At 36.7% G+C, this 17399-nt stretch overlaps 1 protein-coding gene across 1 annotated transcript in view; it reads right to left on the reverse strand.

The window, feature by feature from the left end:
- Positions 1-998: 998 nt before the first annotated feature.
- The window catches only part of LOC306850274 (proton-coupled folate transporter-like), a 42363-nt gene continuing 25962 nt past the window's right edge, over positions 999-17399 (reverse strand). The window contains exons 6-7 of the mRNA XM_079385818.1: positions 16781-16937; positions 999-2067 (exon numbers count right to left, since the gene is read on the reverse strand). Coding sequence (XP_079241944.1) covers positions 2016-2067; positions 16781-16937 — 209 coding nt within the window. The 3' untranslated portion in view covers positions 999-2015. The remainder of the gene's footprint in view (positions 2068-16780; positions 16938-17399) is intronic.

The raw sequence follows: 17399 nt of genomic DNA on the forward strand, positions 1-17399 counted from the left end.
AGACTATTGAAAAATAATGATTCCCTTCTATACTTATGCATAGATATTGCTCTGAGAGATGCCCGGAGATTGAATGGCTTTTTCGACCGCTTCACAACGCATGCCAGGCAATTAATGGCGTCTTGTATTTCTCATTACAGTGGGTGTCAGCATCATCTGTACCCGGGGCTCAAGGGCAGTGCAGTCTCCTGAAACACAAACACAGAGCTGCGCCGGCTTTATGATGTGTACATGGCAGTGTCTCTGTTATTTTGGAAGAACAAAACGGAGGTATGATTCCAGCCCACTTTAAACGGCTTTGTGAGGATAACTTCACCCAGCTCTGCATTTTCAGTTTGATGCGGTTGGTATCAGTCTGATCATTTAAATACGATACGATTCAATTTCGGTCACGCTGCAGTGGCATGATTGGATTGATCTTGCCAGTGCTTGCACTGGGTATACCAATGATAATTACAACTGATGAGAAGCATTTGTGGTGTGTGTATCTCTTGTAATGAGATTCTCTTCAGCCTTAGATGGTAGTTTTGGGAGACTCCGGCCCTTGCAGCTCAGGTTTGTGCTTGTGTGTTTGGATGTGTTTGCATGTGTCCGAACTTCCAAAGGCTGTTGAGGGAGCTCTTCTATTCTCATTCCCATCACAATCAGCCAGTCAATATCAAGCAGCCTCAAGATACTGTTTTACATCCTAAAGCGGCAAGTTTGATTGGGACGAGTTGCAGCAAGGAGTATCATTCAATGAAATGGTATTTTGCTCCTCAATATATTTATATTTATCACCAGCTTAATTAGCAATTAGTGTTATACCTATATGTATAGGAGAGTATCACGGTCCATTCTGATGATTGATCACACGGTATGTCTGGGATCAATAATCGTATTAGTGTGATTTAAAAACACCATACAAACAGAAATTAGCCCTATTTACTGTCTAATAGATGACCTCGGTTCTATTATGTGCAGTTTAGGAGAAATAATGATATGTCACCAACAAGTTTGGGGTTGGTAAGGTTTTTTAATGTCTTTGAAAGATGTCTTTTGCTATTAAAATTGTGAAATGCTTTTACAATTTAGAAAAACTGTTTTCTGTTTTAATACATTTTTAAATGAAATTTATTTCAAAATCAGTTTCACTTGGAAATACATCAGATTTCATCAGTAAATTTGGTTGTAATCACCATTTCATGTTAACTTGATTTGTCCATGTATTACACCAATATATCTGTACCATAAGCAACATATATTCCACATTAAGGAAGTTCATTCATGGCAGCCTTTTTGGAATTTTGGAAAAAGAAATATACCTTTTCAAAAGTCCATAAACAAGCCTCCCATGTAATCTTCCCTTCCATATTTAGTTCTTACCCCAACAGACCACCTTTGATTGAAGTTTTGCGGTTGACAGCAGAGCCCATATGGCTTTCTGCCACTCTGAGTTCTGAGACGAAGAGCCACAAAGAGACGTCTATGTCCCAGTTAATGGAGGAAATGCTTTTAAACTCAACTTTATGCATGAAATGTATTTAATTGTCCAACAACTCCAGGATTCTACCCTGTGTCAGTATAATTGTGGTGAATGGCTTATCGGGGAGAACAATTCAGTGCAGCGATTCTCATTTACTTCTTCCAATTCTGGAGCTGACCTTTCACCGTTCTAATTTTATTAAAAGGTTATTAATGCTTTCTCACCACACGCTCATGCAGACTGCAGCACATTTCAACTCACTAAATAACTTAGGGAGAGTCTTTTTTGCATTATATCATTCTGTAGTTTGTTATTTATTATACAGTATTTACATATATTACTGTACATATGATTCAGTTTAAAGTGCAACTAACTAGTGAATTCATCAAATTTCAAAATTTTGCTTGTGATGGAATATGTACCCGTAAGTGCACCACTTTTTTTTTTTGTGGAGACTTTTAGAGAAGATCAGTTTGCCACAGAAAAGCGTGCAATATCCAATCATGGATCCACTGCTGAATGCTGAAAGAATAACCCAGGAGGAGGCGATTCAGTCTGAAAGCACAAGGCGAGGATGAGTGGCGGGCATCTCACTAATCCACCTAAAAGCCAACAGAGAGACACATCAGTTGCAATAAGAGGTATCACAGAACAGAGACACTCCACACTTCACAATATACTTCATGTAAATCTCCCTATAGTGATTTAAGCATGATTTTAGTTTGAAATCAGCATGTTATTTATTTTAAAACAATAACATTTGATCTTAGAAATACATCTTTGTCGAATAAAGCAAATAAATAAATAATAACTTGTATGTGTAATTCAGTTGCTGGCTTAGGAATGCAGCAGGCCACCAGTTGTCATAAATAGGCCATTCATAATTCACATGGAGGTTTATGCAATGTCAAGGGCAAACTAAAACCTTCCTGTCTCTGTGGCTTTCACTAGCGGCTGAAGTCTTTTCTTGTCGCTCAGCAGAAAAGGAAAAATTTATTTTATTGCATTTTTAGATAAAAGTGTTAGCACATGCATGTGTTTTCTACTGGCATTGCACCATAATTCCTCCTTGTAGTACTTGTGTGCAAGTAGACCTGTAATTATATAAAAATTTATTTTCATTTAACAGATGTCACGGTGCACACAGCAGGGAGGACACAGGAAACGAGGATGTAACTCAAAAACAGTCATTACTGGACATCAGGACAAGACAAGGCAGGGCAGGGCAGACACTGACAGGAACACCGGGGAGTAACGAGTTGACCAGACAAAATGGCACTACACAGACAGGACTATAAATACACAGGTAAATTAACGAACACGGCTGGACCAGAATAAACTACTAATGACATGACAAGGACAGGAAACAAACCAAATATGGGCACAAGGCAGGAACACATGACACACACACAACAGTTCCCTTACAACAGATTTCAATGTAGTTTTATTATATTTTTGTATATTTGGAATGTAATATAACATTTTATGTTTTGTGTTGAGTTGGGTAGTGATTTTAAATTGAAATTCATTGTTAATTAACAAAACCTCCATGTAACTACATGTAACATTTGTAAATAACTTTATTTTTAAAATAATATTATTTTTATAGGTAGTAAGGGCATTGGGCTACTGTCGTGAATGTGCGTCAATCACTGACAAGGAAGAGAAGAAATTGTTGAATACAAGTCGTTATTTTTGTTTTCTTTGCGCACCAAAAAATATTCTCATAGCTTCATAAAATTCAGGTTGAACTGCTGATGGACTATTTTAATGATGTCCTTACTACCTTTCTGGGCCTTGGATTTTTCAGTTGCATTGCTGTCTATGCAGGGTCAGAAAGCTCTCGGATTTCATCAGAAATTTCGGTAACACTTTATTTTAGGGTATCTTAACTAGTTTGCTTATTATCATGCATATTACCAGAACATTAACCATTTATTAGTAGTAATTAAGCACACATTAATGCCTTATTCTACATGACCTTATTCTACATCCCTAATCCTACCCAATACCTCAACCTAACAACTACCTTACTAATTATTAATAAGCAGCAAATTAGGAATTTATTGAGGGAAAAGTCGTAGTTAATAGTGAATAAGTGTTCCCTATTCTAAAGTGTTACTGAAATTTGTTAATTTGTGTTCCAAAGATGAATGTGGCCCTCATTGGTCACGTATTGGTTCCTGTTTCCCATATTTGGTTTTGCTTCGGTTCTTCTCAGTTCATTATTAGTCTATGATCATTCATTTGTATCACCTGTGTTTATTAATCATCTCGTTTGCTCCTTGTTTCCCGTCCTTTATAAGCCTTCAGTTTTTGTATCGCCTTTGTCTTGGATTGATGTTTATTAAAAGTAAAGTTATGTTTCTGCTGTTTATCCTGTGGTTGAATACGTTTACACCATTAAAGAACCTGATTATTTGCCTTCCTGAATCAGCATCGCGTAACACTCATGACATGAGGATGAATAATTAATAACAGTATTTTCATTTTTGAGTGAACAAACTCTTTAAGATTGAAAATGTTAAATAACAATGAACAAGACTGCATGTACAACATTACCTAATTATTGATAATGCTAATTTGTACGTAATATACTAATGTTTTTCTTAACATTAATAGCTGAATTTCTTAGCATCAATTAATTCATTAGTTAACGTCGAACAATGAACAACTCTACAATAAGACCCAGAAATACCCCTAATAATGCTCTTTTCCTGTTAAATAATGTTAGTAAAGAGCCTGCAAAATGAGTAACACATCATGTAATGTTAAAATATGCCGCAATTATACAAGAAGGTTCACATAGTGCATAATAAATTACGTAATAAAGATAAATCACGTTAGTAGGGACCCCATAATAAGTAGAAACACATTAACTGACGTTGAAATGGTTTTTACAATGAGGTTCACAAAAAACTATTGATTTTAAGTGACTAATAATGTGCTGTTCAATGTTAGTTTATGAAAACTAATGCATTAAGTAATGTTAACACACAGCATGAATGAATGTTAAGTAATGTAAATGTATAAAATAAAATAAACTAAGATTATTAATGTTTTAAAGAGATATAAAAAAAATAAGATAATGTTAAGAAATGCATTAGTTTATGTATAACAGTTAAAAGTTGCTCATTGTGGGTTCAAGTTCAAGCAAATGTATTAAGTATTGTTAATAAATACAACCTCTATTACTATTAATTCATTATTTATATTATTTGTGATGTTTGCTGAGATGTTGCTATTTGCTGAAACTTAGGTTTAGGGGTTTGAATTGAGGAAAGGTGTGTTATTACTTTTCTTTTTGCAACTGGATATGAAACAAAATCCCATAGACTTACATTGGAAGAGGGACCCAAGCCAAAAATAATGACAAGAAAATCACAGAGACTTGAGTCGAGCAGTAAGCAACCAATAAACTTGGTAAAAGCACTTAAAACCCCTTAGCAACTGCATAGCAATGCCCTAGCAACCACTTAGAACACCCTAGTACCAGTTATACTGCGTATACTATATATTTGCATTTGTTTCTTATTTGAAAGTACTGTTCGTGAAGTAATAATTAGTAAACGTAAAGGTTTATAATAAACATCCATGTGAGTAGAGGAAACAGAGTGAATCAATTTTCACCAAAGGAAATATTAATGGAGAAAATGCCAGGATGTCAGGCTAGTAAATGTAATGGCTATCCATAAATTTGACTAATACTTTTGACAACAACAGCTGGCTGAATTAGTTATTTGCTTGCAACTCGCAAATATGCAAACAGAGAAGCACTTTCTCTAATTTCCAGACACATTAATCTAAGTCCATCTCCATATCCTGATAAATATTCTAGGTTTGCTTTCCAGGCTTGAGCATATGAAGAAAAAAAAAAAAAGCATAGTTATAAGAGCATAATAGTTTTTAATTCTGGTATAGGTCAATAATAAATATGCAAAAGCCATTTCCTCTACATGCAATCTCAAAAAGAGACTTTAACAAAGCAGCCCTTGAATGACACTAATTAAACAGATTCAGCAGAGGGTTGGATTGCGCTGCAGTGTGGACGGCTAATTGTTGTTGTCAGGCAGAGTGCAGGTGTGTCTCACGGCTCAGTCTGAACGCATTTGGCTTTGGCAGACAGTGAGATAGGCCTTTATTTTCATGCTTAATGAGAGAGTACAGGTGCTGAAGTGTGTTATCTGGCCACTGGCATTGCCGTCATCCCAAAGTTTTGCTGAACCTCGTTGTCTGAGCCACACGGAGGTTGAATAGGGTGCTAATTGCAAAATCGTATAAGAAATGCTCATCATTTCATTTGAAATTACAGTCGCATTGTGAAAGAGTCCGAGGGAAACAGTTCCTTTGATGCAGTTTAATAATTAATTTAATGACTTGAGATTACTTTTTGATACTTTTTCATTTGATAAATTTTATAAATAACAACAACAATATTAATAATGACTATTATTAGTAGTAGTAGTAGTAGCAGTATTAATATTATTAACATTATTCAAAAACAGCTGTTTTAAGATACATTAGTAGAATAAAATTTTAATGTTTTTTAATTTAAATGTTTTTGTGTTTAGTTATTTTTACATTGTAAATAATATTGTATTATTATTATTAATAATAATAATTGTTATTATTTTTATTCATGTTTATTATTTTTGTTTTGTTTTGTTGTTGCTGTTGTTGTTAGTATTATTAAAATGTAGTTTAATGTGATTTTTATGTGCCTGGAATATAACTAAATGTAACATTTAATGTTTTTATGTTTTTAATTATTTTAAATATATAAATATATATATATATATATTTGGAATCTAACTTGCATGCAACTCGATTAGTCTTTGTAAATAATTATAAATAATATTTGTTAACAAAAAATAATAATAATAATAATAACAAAATAACAATAATAATAACTAAAATTATTTTATTTTATTTATGCACATTTGGAATATTAAATGTAAGTTTTAAATTGTAGCCTGTGTGGTTTCACATTTTTGCTTCAGTTCACAGGTTCATTTAAGGCACTGGGCCATAACCTACAAAGCCTGCCATGCTGTTGTTTTGGCTGAGAAAAAAAAATCATAATTATTCATGATGAAAATAGAACAGGATTAGAAACAACAAACAAAGTCTCAGGGGTCTTGCATATTTAAAGGCAGCCATGCAAAAGACCTCCTCTCTGCATTCAAAACCACACACGTCTGTCCAATAAAGTAAAGAGTCATCAAACATTAATCTTAACAACACTCTGCAATATGAAATGAATACCATGACATGAAAAAGGGGTGCTTTACAAAACCTGAGGTGCAGCTGTCAAAGCAGTGTATATTTTGGCCGTGGCACTCACAAATCTCTTTTATAATCTCCAGACTGGAACTCTCCGTCGTTATAGATTCACAGTGCAAAGCAACACTCATTTTCATGGTGCCGCCATGGTAACCAGACACACAATTTACTCCAAGGATCTCAGCACTGTACTTCCCTCTAGGCTAACGCCAATACACATTTCTTCAGTACAGCCAATAAATAAATAAACAATTAAAACAAGAAGAATGTATTGACCAACTGCCATGCACATTTTAGCTTCAAGCTCTGCAATAAAGTTCCAGCTTGAGTTGTGGATTTGTTTTCATGAATAAATCCACTTTAAATGATCACAAGAGGTTTAGCAATACTCTGTGTACAGATTTAAATGTCAGGCATGTCTACCTGAAACTGCATATAGTATAGTTATAGTATTATTTTAACAGACAATGTAGACATACTGTTCAAAAGACTTGGTCAGCCATTTTTAACTTTTTCTTTCTTTCTTTATGAATTATTATTTTTATTAATTATACATTTTAATTCAACAAGAACAAATTAAATGTTATCAAAAATGACAGTAAAGAGATTTATAATTTTACAAAATGTTTCTGTTTTGTTCTGCAAACTTTCTATTCATCAAGAACCCTGACAAAAATATGTCCACACTTCATTGTGCAGCACAGTCATTTTCAACTAATAATAACAACAATAATATGAAATGCTTCTTGAGCCATAAATTAACCTATTAGAAGGATTTCTGAAGGATCATGTGACACTGAAGACTGGAGTAATGACTGATGAAAATTCAGCTTTGCATCACAGGAATAAATTACATTTTAAAATATATTAATATAGAAAACCTTTTTTATGGTAATAATATTACTATTTTACTGTATTTTTGATCAAATAAAAGACTTAAAAATGAATAACACACACATATTTGTCTGAAGTGTGAAAATCTATTCTTCTTTCACCTCTCTAAAATACAAATGTGAGGGGAAAAAAGGCTTTCCACCGGTTTTTACCTGGATGAGCAACAAAACATCTTCAGCAAGTCCTGAATTCTTAATGAGTTTTACCTCCACTGTGTTACGGATGACTGAAAAACTCCATAAACACCTTGCCACATTATTGTGCAACCACAGTTACAATCCTGCCACTCAAACACTTTTAAATAATACTATTTACAAACAGACAAGCTGCATTAACAGCGATTGTGACATTTTGATTATCAAATAATTTTTTTTTTTTTTTTGGTCTCCTAGTTTGTAAAAATTAGCAAACAATGTAGTGTATGGTACAGTACAATACAAGTGTATAGGGAAAGACATTAAGGAGTGCACATCTGATGAAACATGTTGTTTCTACATTAAATTATTTGACTATATATTGTCATTGTATTAATGTCAAAGAAAATGATTAAAAACTTCACTGTATTAAAAAAATTATATTAAAAATATTTACTGTATCTTACATATACTGGATGTGTCTTACAATATACAGTAAGATAATCCTAGTTAGATCTTCATTTGTATCATTTGTATTGCACTTAAACCTTTTATATATATAATTAATTGCTAATTATAAATGAATTAAATTATTGCATTAAATTGACAGCCCTAACACATAAATTTACAATATATACAATAACCTCATTGGTTCTTGCACGTAAAGCATTCATGCATCCATATTTGATGAGCTTCATATGTGTGCATTGATCAATGTTTATATGATATTATAATGTTTTTATTATAACTGGCCTAGATTAAATCTGTTCACCATATAAAGTGATCGCGTCTCTTCAGAAAATTTTATTTGAGCCGCTCGATTCAAATTGATTACATAATGAACTTATGTCTTTATGAAGCTTGAAATTTGTTAGTTGAATAGACTTTCTACCGATAGACAAAAATAATATGAGAATATTAAAAATATGTTTGTTAGTGTTAGCAAGATGAACGAAATTTGGAAGGATATTCTTGTAAGTAAATGTTAATAGACTTTTCATTTTTGGTTGAACTAACCCTTTAAAAAGGCTCTCCTGTAGCGCCATGCTTTAAAACCTTTTATTTTATTTCAAAGAATGGATGTCCATTTTGTATGTCCATGTTCCTCAAATAATACATCAGTCCTGCATCAAATGGCACACCTGCAGTCTTGCCGACTTGAAATGGCCTTCTGCTACCAAACAGTCTATGCGGCATTACGTCACCAAAGCAAGGACCCAGAGGAGGCTTAGGGCAATGGGGCCATTGTGTGGTTTTTATTATTTATAAAATCCAGCCTCGTTTTGCATTGTCGTTAAGTCACTTGCCACTGGTGTAAACACTCTCTCTAAACAGTACAGCTCTAGTTATGGTGTTTGAACAGATATAATCACATTCGAAATCCTGAATATGAGGCCAGAGATGAAGGGGAAAGAAAGAGGGCCTAAGCGCTTAAATACAAAAAAGACTGTTTGAAGTTAGATTTTAACAGACAAGCCCTTCATAGTCCCGGTAATTGTGGAGCGTAATGAGAGAGATGCTTTGATGGATGGATTAAGTCTGCAGTCCCTGTGTAAACTCTGATTTGAGTCAGTGGCACCACAGAGGCAGACTGCTCTTACTTAGCCACCCGGGCTCTATCATTACTTTTTCTTTTATTCTCTTTTATTTCTCCTCAGACTAATCAATATTCCATAGGGTCAGGTATCATACACTCTGCAATTCCTCCTCACTTTGACTGACATCTTGAGATGTGCACAAGCAGACACATGTGAAATAGAAACATCCCTGAAGGCTGAGATGGAACCGTGGTGAAGCTCTTGGCACTGATGACAATGAACAAAATAACTAGTGGTTAGTCACGTTTCACATTTGTTTTCTCCGAAAAGCTTTTTCATGTCCATAAGAGTGGAATTATGTAGTGCAGGGATGTTCTAACCCACACCGTTCAGGCATTTATGCAACCCAGGCTTACGACATTCTGCAAAATGATTGCGTCGCTTCTTGCACATTTCTTATTGTTGACAACTGTTTATTGAGTTTTATTTTTTGGAACAGTAGTACAAAACAAAAAGCAACTGTACAAATTTAAAACGCTTCTTGCGCATTTTGCTACATTTTCAAAGTGAAATGTGCAGTGAGTGGCACTAAAAGCATGTTTTGTCTCAGATGAATGTGAATCTGGCAACTTTTTATTATGTTTATTGTTGTATGCATCATGGAATTTTTCTAAATAAAATGCCTGAGTTAGTGGCGCTAAAAGTAACTGTTCTATCGCGATGAAAATATCTTACACTAAACCATACCTTGAACCTAATCAATATTATCAACAAAAGCAAATGTGAAATGGATACACATTTGCTGAAGCAACCATGTCATTTTAGCTTTAGCTTCCAAGTTTTTGTGCTATATTATCAAGTGTTGTGACTCTTATTTCACATGACTCGTACCTGAGCTTTCCGCATAGCAAGTGCATTACCAGGTGAGCTACTGAGCCAGTTTACTTTGTCTGAATGAAAGTCCACATATACTATAGTTTAAAGGTTTACGGTTAGTAGGATTTTTTTAAAGCCTTACATATGAATTTTACATACAAGTGATGCATATGTTAAAATGTATCAGTTTACAAATTATGCACTATGGTAAATGCAGTTGGGTATCCGTTTTAGAACCGTTTCCACATTTTCAAGAATCGTGGATTCAATAAGAACAATTCCAATTCCACTAATTAATTCCTGTGTTCGCATTTTAATGTGGCCATTGAAGTGCAAGAAGATGTGAAAGAGAACTCAATTGAGCACTCGTGCACTGTTTTCATGCTGCATAAAAATCCAAAACATGCACACAAAAAGCCGCCTCTCATATAGCACTCAAATACTGAATTGAGTTTTCTTTTGCATCTTCTTGTGCTTAATACACAAAAAATTATTTCAAAAGATCTGCATAAATGCAGTCTTAAAATGACAGCAGCCTAATACATTTGCTGCCGTCTGTGTCATTAATGCTAATTATAAAGAAAAAATCACTCACTGATCTTGAGTGAATGATTCTTTTTCAACTTTAATGAGAATTAATCCATTTTATTTATAAAAAGAAAACCGTTGGCTTGCTTATTTACATTTGATACATTTGATTTAAATTTCTGCATCTGAACTTTGTTCAGTTGTATTCATCCTTTCTTTTAAATGTTCTTATTTTATTACTGACTGTATACTTCTTAATAATAATGTTTGAAATATATGTCAGTCCTGTGTCTTGTTTCCCCTCCTCTCGTGCCCATATTTGGTTTTCCTGTTCCTGTCCTCGTTTGTCATCAATTAGTTCATTAGTCCCCAGCCCTGTGTTGTTAATTATCTAGTTTACTCCTCTGTTTATAAGCCCTGTGTTTCCTTGCCTCTGTGTCCGGTCTCGATCGTCTTCATCTGTGTCTCCTGTTACCTGTTACCACCACCCTATGGACCTCCCAGACACCACAGGATTGGCAAGCATCCGGGCCCAAACCAAAACCAGCTCGCCATCGTCCACAGCTCTCCCAAGCCCTCCGCCGTTTGCGGCTCTCCCGAGCCCGCCGCCGTCCGTGGCCAACGCAAAGCAGCCGCCGTCAGCGGCCAACGCAAGTCAGTCAACCGCGGCTCTCCCGAGCCCGCCGCTATCCGCGGCTCTCCCAAGCCCGCCGTCCACGGGAAAATTCATGTCGCCGTTCGCGGCTCCCCCAAGCCCACCGCCATTTGCCCAACTCAACCGCCCGTGGCCAACGCAAGACAGCCGCCGTCAGCAGCCAACGCTAGTCTACCGCCCATGGCTCTCCCAAGCCCACTCTCCCATGCCAGCCGCCGTACGCGGCCAACGCAAGCCCGCTGTCCACGGGGGAAGTTCACGCCGCCGTCCGCAGCTATCCCATGCCCACCGCCGTTCATGGCTCATGCAAGCCCACCATTCGCAGGGAAGTTCACGCCTCCGTCCGGTGCTCTCCCAAGCCCACCGGCAGAAAGAATGGCAAGCCCGTCTGCAGAGAATGTGGCAAACCCGCCAGTCGTTACCGTCCCCAGCCCAGTGCCTGCTCCTCGCAAGTGTCCTCCGGTGCCTGCTCCTCGACAGTGCCCTCAAGTGCCTGCTCCTCGCAAGTGTCCTCCAGTGACTGCTTCTCGCAAGGGCTCTCCAGTGCCTGCTCCTCGCATGAACCCTCCTTCGTCTCTGCTGGGTCCCGTCCAGCCCTCCTGCATCTCCGCTGGTCCCGTCCAGCTCTGCGGTGCCCGAGCGCCCCAAGTGTCCGCGCTTCCAGAGCGCTCTCCTATGTCTCCGCTGGTCCCATCCAGCTCCGCACTGCCCGAGCGCCCCCAAATGTCCGTGCTTTCTGAGCGCCCTCCTATGTCTCCGCTGGTCTTTTCCAGCTCCGCGCTGCCTGAGCGCCCCCAAATGTGTCTGTGCTTCCTGAGCACCCCCAAGTGTCCGCGCTTCCCGAGCGCCCCCAAGTGTCCGCACTTCCCGAACGCCCCCAAGAGTCCATGCTTACTGGGCGCACCCAAGAGTCCACTCCTCCAGTGTACCAGCTGGATCGAGCTCCCAAGGATTTTTTTTTTTTTTTGGGGGGGGTAGTAGGCGTGGGCCGGGGCCACGGTCTCGGAGGCGGACTCGCCATGGCCGCCCAAGCTCCCTGCTCCGCCATGGCCTCCCGAGTCTCCTGTCTTGCCATGGCCTCCCGAGTCCCCTGTCCCGCCATGGCTCCCGGAATGGGCATCGCTCCGGAGGCCGTTGGCCCTGCCCCCTGATCCCTGGAGGCCTCCAGAGCACCCCCCCCCCCCTCCCCATTGGATGGTGTATGGCGCGTGGACGCACCTTCCGGAGGGGGGTGTAATGTCAGTCCCGTGTCTTGTTTCCCCTCCTCTCGTGCCCATATTTGGTTTTCTTGTTCCTGTCCTCGTTTGTCATCAATTAGTTCATTAGTCCCCAGCCCTGTGTTGTTAATTATCTAGTTTACACCTCTGTTTATAAGCCCTGTGTTTCCCTGCCTCTGTGTCCGGTCTCGATTGTCTTCATCTGTGTCTCCTGTGATCCCTTAGTTTCGTATCAATAAAGTTCTAAGTTTAAGAAGTTCCTCGCCTCCACGTTTCCCTGTTCCTGAGAGGTTGTGACAGTATACTAGTTAGTCTAGTTGATTTTGCTGTGGTAATTTTTGTTCTGTAGTATTCTGTAGGCTGTTGATTTTGTTCATGGTATTTAGCTGCAACAGAAAGTTTTGCAAAAAGACAGAATAAATATGTTTGATATCTGAATGTTTTTTATTTATTATTATTTTTAGCTTGTCGAAATTGAAACTGGGAATTCATAAGAATCGGAATCGATAAGCTGAATTGGTATAGTGTTTTGAGTTTTGTCAGTTTGCAAAAATGTAGGTAGGTGCCGTTCTCAAATTCACTTGAGGCAAATGAAAAAGCCAAACGTCAAAGGGTGTAATTTGAGTTTTCACGAGACGACATGCAATTTCTGATTTGACACATATCATTTCCTAGCAGGATAATGGATTAAGTATGGTTTAAGAACCGTATGTCTTCCTCTGAATTGCACAGGTTTAATAGCGGGCTGCTCGGGACGCAAAGGAGGCTGCACGACCCTGAGCGGGCACTGCCTCTGGGAACAGCCCATTAGTGGTGTAATTACAGCCTGGGTGTGATAACCATGCTACACTTCACTACCCACCACACACAGACTTTATTGCAAGTGTACATTACTTAATGCCTTCATTACCTAAGACAATCACTTAATTATATAGTCTGAGGAAGAACATCAAATGCACGTCAGAATCAATTTGAAGGCTGATAATGGAGGTGGTAGAGCTGTTTATTGTCAACCTGACAAGTGCGTCAGTTAGAGCAAAGCTTTTCAGGGAACCCCTTGAAAGGGCTATCACTCTGATCGCGCATAGCAGGTTATCTTTTTGGATCAATGAGCTAAGGATACTAGAGATAAAATGAATGCCGCCTAAACTTACAAATTTCATTGGAATAGTTTTGCTTTTGGGTGAAACTGGATGAATATGTTACTGTCTCATACAATTTACTTAACTGTTCTTGTCAAATGTTTATAAGAAGGAGAATTTTAAATGAAAATTACATCATAATCCACAGTTTAGTCCTGGTAAGATTTTTTTCGTGGTTTTGGGAAGAAGTCTCTTATGCTCGCCAAAGCTGCATTTATCAAAAATGCAGTAAAAAACTGTAATATTATAACAATTTAAAATAACAATTTTACATTCTAAAATAATTGTAATATATTTTAAAGTGTAATTTATTTCTCTAATGGAAAAGCTGAATTTTCAGCACCATTACTCCAGTCTTCAGCGTCAAATGATCCTTCAGAAATCATTCTAATATGCTGATTTGCTGCTCAAGAAACATTTCATTTTTCTATAAATGTTGTTCACCTTAATATTTTTGTTGGAAACAAGATACATCTTTAAGACTCATTTAGAAATCAGCATTTACAAATATTTACTGTCATAGAAATATTTCAATTGTTTCAGTTATTGTTAATTTAATGAATCTTTGCCAAGAGAAAGTATTAATTGCATTATTAATTAGTTATGCACACACCCTTGTGTCACTGAAAACCTGAAAAGATATTTTGAATCCAAACTATAGTGGATACCATTGACTACATTTACATTTATACAATTTGCTGATGTTTACATCCAAAGTAACTTATATTTGCATTAAAGGTATACATTGTATCACTCCATGCATTTCCTAGAAATTGGGTCCATGGCCTTGGTGTTGCTAACACCGTGCTCTAATGTAACATAATGTAGTCCAGTTGAGGCAGACATAGTAATGTGTTTTGGTAGGATTTGCCCATCTGTCCATTTAATGGCAAATGGGAAGACCATTACATAAAGAGCATTTATCAAGAGCCATCACCACCATCGCATTATTGTAATACATGTTATTGTAAAAGAGTGCTCTATTTTGTTAGAATAACATGTTTAATTAACAAACAGACATTTAATTCCACAGTCTGAGGTCCTCAAACAAGCACAAACTCCAGTGTAGCCACACTGCCCTCCCTTAAAAGTCTACAATACTGTTAAAAATAGACCTTTTAAAGAACTTTTTTTTTTTTTAAACATTACTTGAAACTAGATTTTAGTGGCTAGACTGAGTTTAGGCGGGTAGCGCTCACATCACATGTGGAGTAGAAATGTATTAAGATCCCTCTCTCACTATAAATGCTGAAGAATACACAAGAGATGGATCAATATCTAATTTGCCATCCTCTGTATTTCTCCACATGACAAATGTAAGTACTTATGTTATGCTATTATCACACAATATGTCATGCTCATCTTCTCCAAATATATAAAAATCAAAACCAATGGAGATGCAGACATACTTCAAAGTAAAACACATATTAGACCTATTATATATGTGGTTTTCAAGTAGCATACAGCATTGATGAGAAGTTTGCATTAAAAGGTCACATTAGTTACCTTTTAGTTACATTTTGCTTGTAAAATCGTAATCTCGAAGCAAAACTAGTAAAAAAACATTGGGAAGTACTACTAAAGCATAGAGAACCATAATGGCCCATCTTAATCACAAGGTCCGGGACAATGTTTCACATGCTTCCCCTCATTTGGTATGAAGTATATTTTTGAAAGGCAATACGGTTTATGTGAGTATCTTATTAACCAGCTATTAAAATAAACATTAGTTTTAAACCATGACTGCACTTGGTATTACCTCAAAATGAATATTTAATGCAATTATCCCAGACACTAAGCAAGCAATTAACATTAAAATTGGACAATAATTGTGACCTCATTTGACCAAAAGAGTTGCCATGCCAACAATCACACTGTATATCTGAAGTATTGTGAATTGTGGAAGAGAAAAATAGGAGAACACTGATCATGACATTTAATTGAAAAACACATTACCCAATAATGAATATAATTATTATTAAAATCATGTACCTAATTACATCTGTTCAAATTAAAACATATTTATGTATGCTTCTAAATTTGTGAGAAGGAGAGCTTCTCCAACTGTGTCTTGGTTCCTCCCAAATTTTCTTCCTCATCTATTTAAATATCTTAGGGAGTTTTTGCTTGCCAATGTCGAGTTGGCTTGCTCACTGGGGGTTTAAGGCACTATTCTTTGTAAAGCTGCTTTTTGAACAATAAGTATTGTGAAAAGCTCTATACAAATAAATTGAATAGAGGTGTTCAGTTTGTAGCCCTAATACCCAGAAGAGAATTAGCATTTTTGAGCTATGGGTTCTCACAGGAATCTCTAATGGGCTTTTAGAGCAGCAGTCTGTGGATAACATTACCTGAAGAGTCCTGTTTTGTTCTGCAACATAAATTACACATAGTCACACCTCAGATAATATTCTGCAACTGTAGTGTTTACAATGATTTCATGCTAGATATTGCAACAGCCACGACTCGTTAACTTCAAGAATAGTTAGCAAGTTGGATGCAGAATGACTGTGCAATTAGGTTTATTTGACTTTTTCCCTTTTTTGCCAGAACTACTGTGCACTTAGAAAAAAAATGTAAAGCACACAGATTATAAATTTACATTAAAGTATGACTGTGTGTAATTTATGTTGTAGAACAAAACATTAAAGTCTCTTAAAGTAATAATCACATATCTTATTTTAGAAAACTTTAGAAATTCCCTAAGGATTTTTTTGGGGAGACTGGCAACAAGCACATTAAACATTTTTAGTACAAAGTCTGGGGTGAGTAAGAATTTGTTTTTATGTTCTAATTAATTTCTGTTCATCAAAGGATCCTAAAAAAGTATCATGAAAAAAAAAAAGGAATCAATCAGCACAACCCTTTTCAACATTTATAATAGTGAGAAATGCCACTGAATACAGGAATAATTGATTCTGAAAATCCATAACAGGAATAAATTACAAAAGAAAGAAAGAAAGAAAGAAAGAAAGAAAGAAAGAATTTCACAATATTATAATATATTGTACTTCCTGTAGTCTCCATATAAAAGAAAGATTCACTTACTGCAAGAGAATGAGCACGATGAGCATGAAGACTGCCATGATAATGAAAGGCATCCCGGGGAAGGTAGGCAGGGTCAGGGGGTACAGCCCGTTAAAGATCGTAGCAGCAATAAGGATGCAGGTCGCTTCCACTGAGGCCGCGAAGGAGAACATGGCACCTGAGGACATCAACATTCAAGTCAATAAAGACGTGAAACAGACATCCAGAGAAATTCAGCTGAACCAGGCTTAGTTTGCTAGTGAGAAATAAATTTTAGTGAATTACATTTCTATGTGAATAAGACATTATTATTTGTATTTTATTTATTTACTTGTTTATTTTTTGCAACCGTAAAATGTTACAATTATCTTGCTGCTTCAACATATAAAGGAGGAGAAAATTACTATTTATAACTTTTATAACATGAATGGGAAATCACAACGCGTACAAAAATAGCTGTAAATTAATGATTTAAAAAAAAAAAATCTTACATTTTTTTCAGGGGAAAAAAACTGTTTGTGCTGTAGTCCTTTGAACTCATTCATTTAGTTTATATTACAGAGAAAGCATTCTTTACACTAAAACAAACACTACAACAACCTTCTGTTAAATGTTGTCCATATTTAAAATTGATACATTT

This window comes from Barbus barbus (genome assembly GCF_936440315.1).
Source record: "Barbus barbus genome assembly, chromosome: 30".
NCBI classification, from domain to species: Eukaryota; Metazoa; Chordata; class Actinopteri; order Cypriniformes; family Cyprinidae; genus Barbus; species Barbus barbus.